General features: G+C 40.3%; 1 protein-coding gene across 1 annotated transcript; it reads left to right on the top strand.

The window, feature by feature from the left end:
* Positions 1-1,467: 1,467 nt before the first annotated feature.
* LOC121552418 (transcription factor Sox-11-like) lies at positions 1,468-3,743 on the top strand. Its single transcript, XM_041865345.2, has one exon. The coding sequence runs from the start codon at positions 1,607-1,609 to the stop codon at positions 2,720-2,722; it is 1,116 nt and encodes a 371-aa protein (XP_041721279.1). The 5' UTR covers positions 1,468-1,606; the 3' UTR covers positions 2,723-3,743.
* The last annotated feature ends 902 nt before the right edge of the window (positions 3,744-4,645 follow it).

The following is a 4,645-nucleotide window of genomic DNA, read 5'->3' on the forward strand; positions in this document are numbered from 1 at the left end:
TGTTCAGGGATAATTGCAGAGTTAGTACATAGAGATGTACCATAGGTTATATTTCTCTCACCAATACACCTGGACTGTGTCTGTCACTGAATGCATAAAAAGTACAGTAGCCATCCTAGTTAAAAACAAAACAAAACAAAAACAATAGAAATGAATGACGATCACATTTTTTTTGTTGTTGTAACACTTCAATGCAATAGGGCTTAAATTCACATCATTATAAAACTAGAGTAATTGTCCTCAAATCAAATCAAATTGTATTGGTCACATACATATATTTAGCAGATGTTATTGCGGGTGTAGCGAAATCCCTGTGTTCCTAGCTCCAACAGTGCAGTAATATCTAACAATACACAACAATACACACACATCTCAAAGTAAAAGAATGGAATAAAGAAATATGTTGTATACATCAGATGTCTGTTAAATAAAACAAGAGTGAAATTCACACCATACACACTCTTGTGGTTACTGCCTAAATAATATACATTACAGAGGTCAGGTGCCACCATCATTGTCTTACCAATTCAATAATATAGCAACCTGTCTGGCCAGAGAAAACAATCAGTGGTGGAAAAAGCACCCAATAGTCATACTTGAGTAAAAGTTAAGATACCTTAATAGAAAATGACTAAAGTAAAATACTACAGTCAAATACTACTTCAGTAAAATTCTAAAAGTATTTGGTTTTAAATATACTTAAGTATCAAAAGTAAATGTAATTGCTAAAATATACTTAAGTATCAAAAGTAAAAGTATAAATAATTTAAAATTCCTTATATTAAGCGAACCAGATGGCACCATTTTCTTGTTATTTTAATGTAAGGATGGCCTGTGGCACACTCCAACACTCAGACATAATTTACAAACGAAGCACGTGTGTTTAGTGAGTCCGATCAGAGATGTTCTCTTGATAAGTGCATGAATTGGACCATTTTCCTGTCCTGCTAAGCATTCAAAATGTAATTAGTACTTTTGGGTGTCAGGGAATATGTATGGAGTAAAAAGTAAAAAAAATTATTTGGGAATGTAGTGAAGTAAAAGTAGTCCAAAATATAAATAGTAAAGTAAAGGACTGATATCCCGAAAAACTACTTAAGTAGTACAATAAAGTATTTTTACTTAAGTACTTTACACCACTGAAAACAATGCAATACAATAATACTGTTTTATGGAGAGGACTTTATGAAACTGATGCACTTATCTTTGACTTTCCCAATGTAGTATCTTCCCATCCAATCCCTACCATAAATGCATCCAATATTCCTGTCTCGCACACCCACTGAGGTATAAATCCAGACAGCATGAATAATTCCACCCACATGCCCCCATCACCAATGAAATCTCGTGTGGCAGCAAAGGGTTAAAGGAATGCTGGCGGCTGCTGGGCGGAGTGAAGAGCCGTGATTGGGTAATAAGAAATGACGTAACCGATCTGAAAGCCAAAATAACTAGTTAAGAAGGCAGTTGATAACTTAGAGAAAGAGTTGTTTGAATGAGCTGGAAGTGCAGGGTGACCAAAGTTAGCTAGCAAAGCAAGGAGTTAGCAGAAAGTGACTGTGGGTATTTGAAACCCTGCAGTGGCTTTGAAACACACGACGGAAACATGGTGCAGCAAACCGAACACAGTGAGACGGAGAGTAGCATGTCCAGGGAAGCTACAGACACTGAGGAAAGTGAAATGACGGCGTGCAGCCCGGTGCCACTGAAACCCGTGAAAGCCGACTGGTGCAAGACAGCAACCGGTCACATCAAACGACCCATGAATGCATTTATGGTGTGGTCGAAAGTCGAGAGGAGAAAGATCATGGAGCAGTCTCCGGACATGCACAACGCGGAAATCTCCAAAAGACTGGGAAAGCGGTGGAAATTGCTGAAGGACAGTGAAAAGATCCCTTTTATCAGGGAAGCCGAGAGGCTCCGGCTACAACACATGGCTGACTACCCCGACTACAAGTACCGACCCAAGAAGAAACCAAAGCTCGACAGTTTCACAAAACCAGCGGCGCAGTCACCAGAGAAGACCAGCCTCAAACATGTTAAAGCTCCCAGTAAGAAATTCACTAAATTGAAAACTACCAAGGTGGTGAAAACTAGACCGTCTCACGACCCTCGTTACGACTATGTTTTCACCAGCTTTAAAACTACTAGCAAGTCTGTAAAAAGGGAATATACTGACGATGAGGATGATGACGAAGAGGACTACGAGGAGGAACTGTCCTCTCGGATTAAAGTGGAGGAGGACGAGGAACCGATACCATACAACATCGCCAAAGTGCCCGCAAGCCCCACTCTGAGTTCCACTGCCGAGACGGAGGTCGCGAGCATGTACGAGGAGTCCCTGAATCCTAACGCAGCTTCCAACAGACTGTTCTACAATTTCAAGAACATTACCAAGCAGAGCACAACTTGTCCTGCTTCACTCTCACCAGCATCTTCATTCAGGTCCGTGTCCACCTCGTCCAGTTCCAGCGAGGACGCGGATGATTTACTGGTTGACTTCAGTTTAAATTTAGCATCCTGTGCTCACGGAGCGGAGCTGGGGAACTCGAATTCAGGGAATCTGTCTCTTTCCTTTGTGGATAAGGACTTGGACTCTTTCAGTGAAGGCAGCCTCAGCTCTCACTTTGAATTCCCAGACTATTGCACCCCCGAGTTGAGCGAAATGATCGCAGGGGATTGGCTTGAGGCTAACTTTTCAGATTTGGTGTTTACCTACTAAATACAGGAGTCATTCTCTGGTAGTAGCTGGGACAGCGTTATGATCAGCCGGTTCCCTCCCCAGAGCTGTGATTACCAAGGAGGGGGTCCTCCATGAACTGAAACAAGATTCGTTACAATGTGGTACCATTGCAAAAAAAGTGACATTCATGTCACCCTGACAGGGTTTTATGGATTTTCCTCGGGTCTGCAGTGAAACTGCTCAAATTAAAAGTGGACCACAAAGAGTAGAATCTGAACTATGCATTCCCATCCTACTTGTAACCACTTGGGGTCTGAAAACACGACTGGGCAGATCCGAGGCTAAATCTGAGACACTGTTCATTCAGGATGTATAACTTTTGAAAAGGTTTAATGTGATTTTCTGTATTTCACACAATAGTTTTTTTTCTTATCAGTTCCGAATCCCTACTGGTATGGAAATGATAAGTCGGCTAAACCCGCTGTAGAACACAGGTATGGCAGGAAGCAGCATTTTGATACATAACCAACATACCTCATCTTTTTAAAAAAGTAAGATATTTTCAGGCATATTTTTGTACAGTTAAACTAAGGGAATGTTCTTACTGTGCTTTCAGTGAGGTTTTTTCAGGCACTTCTAGTTCTACCCGGTTTCATTTTCGTTTAGCATGCAAGGGTTAAACATATATCAATTTGCATCTAAATGCCTTGCGTTTATTTTAAGCTATGTATGTACAGAACTAGATCAGATTTGGGGCGTTTAAGGAGTTAAATTGCAATTGGGGAATATAGACCTCATTTGCTGGTACTAGATTCAAGATTGTATATGTTCTGTAAAATAGTAAAGTTAGGAGTTTATGTATATCTGTGTGAATGGGTCCCAGATAGCAGGTGTGAAACTGCATTTTCTTGCATTTTATCATCTTAATGGCACATTGTTTTCTTCATTATTTTGTGCAATATAGGCTACTCTTAAATGGATCATCTGCGTTACTTGTCGTCATGCTGAAGGTTGTATCTTGACAAAACTGAATAAATCAGCTGGAACTGGTTCAACTGAATTGGCATGTTTTGTTGTTATGGGGACATAATTGACTGAAACACTACTGGGGACTTGATGTTTTAGGGCTTATTTGGGCAAGTGTAGCTGCTATTTGGTAAGGACAACTATTTTCTTCTAGTTTCAATGATCTCAAATAGCCTGTCATTGTAGTGTCTTACTTTTCATTGAGTGTGAGTAGGTCATTTATTGTATTATCTATTGTGAGACCTTCGCATGCATGAGAAATGCACTGATATGACACCTTAGATGCAGTGATGGTTAAACTTCAGCATACCAAGATTCTACGCTGACCTTTTTTTACAAGGAGCACGTGTGCGCCTAAGTTGAAAAATGTAGCCGCATGCAAATAAATTTAGGAGGCCAATGACAAATATTTGCCTTAATAAAGCTAGAATCCTTAATTTTTCTAGGCACACTGGTGCTCCTAAATTAACATTCCGGGTCGCACAGCACAATACTTAGGCACATATGCGAGTAAAATGGTTATACTGTAGAACACTGCATATGTTCAGTACTGCACAACACCCTCTTCCAAATGTAGGCCCACAAGTTATTGTATTCTATTCCTATTTTACATTCTGGTACTAATACTAATGACTTACAATGTTTATCACCTTTATCAGACCTCTTACAGGATCTGTGCTTGCTCATGAGGTAGACTATATTTAGGTGTGTTCCCATTTATGATTTTGCAGGATGGTGAACTTTGCTCCTTGAATATCCGTCAACTACAAGAAGCCAAAGAAGTACAGTATTCATCGCCAAAGAGACTTAACTTGGTCAAAAATACTCTGGTCTCAACACCTCCCCTGCATCGGTGTGACGTCAGCATGACCAACTGAGGTGGAATGACGACACTGCGTTCAACCCAAATGGCACCCTATTCCCTATAGTACACTG

This window comes from Coregonus clupeaformis, unplaced genomic scaffold (genome assembly GCF_020615455.1).
Source record: "Coregonus clupeaformis isolate EN_2021a unplaced genomic scaffold, ASM2061545v1 scaf0041, whole genome shotgun sequence".
In the NCBI taxonomy this organism is placed as follows: Eukaryota; Metazoa; Chordata; class Actinopteri; order Salmoniformes; family Salmonidae; genus Coregonus; species Coregonus clupeaformis.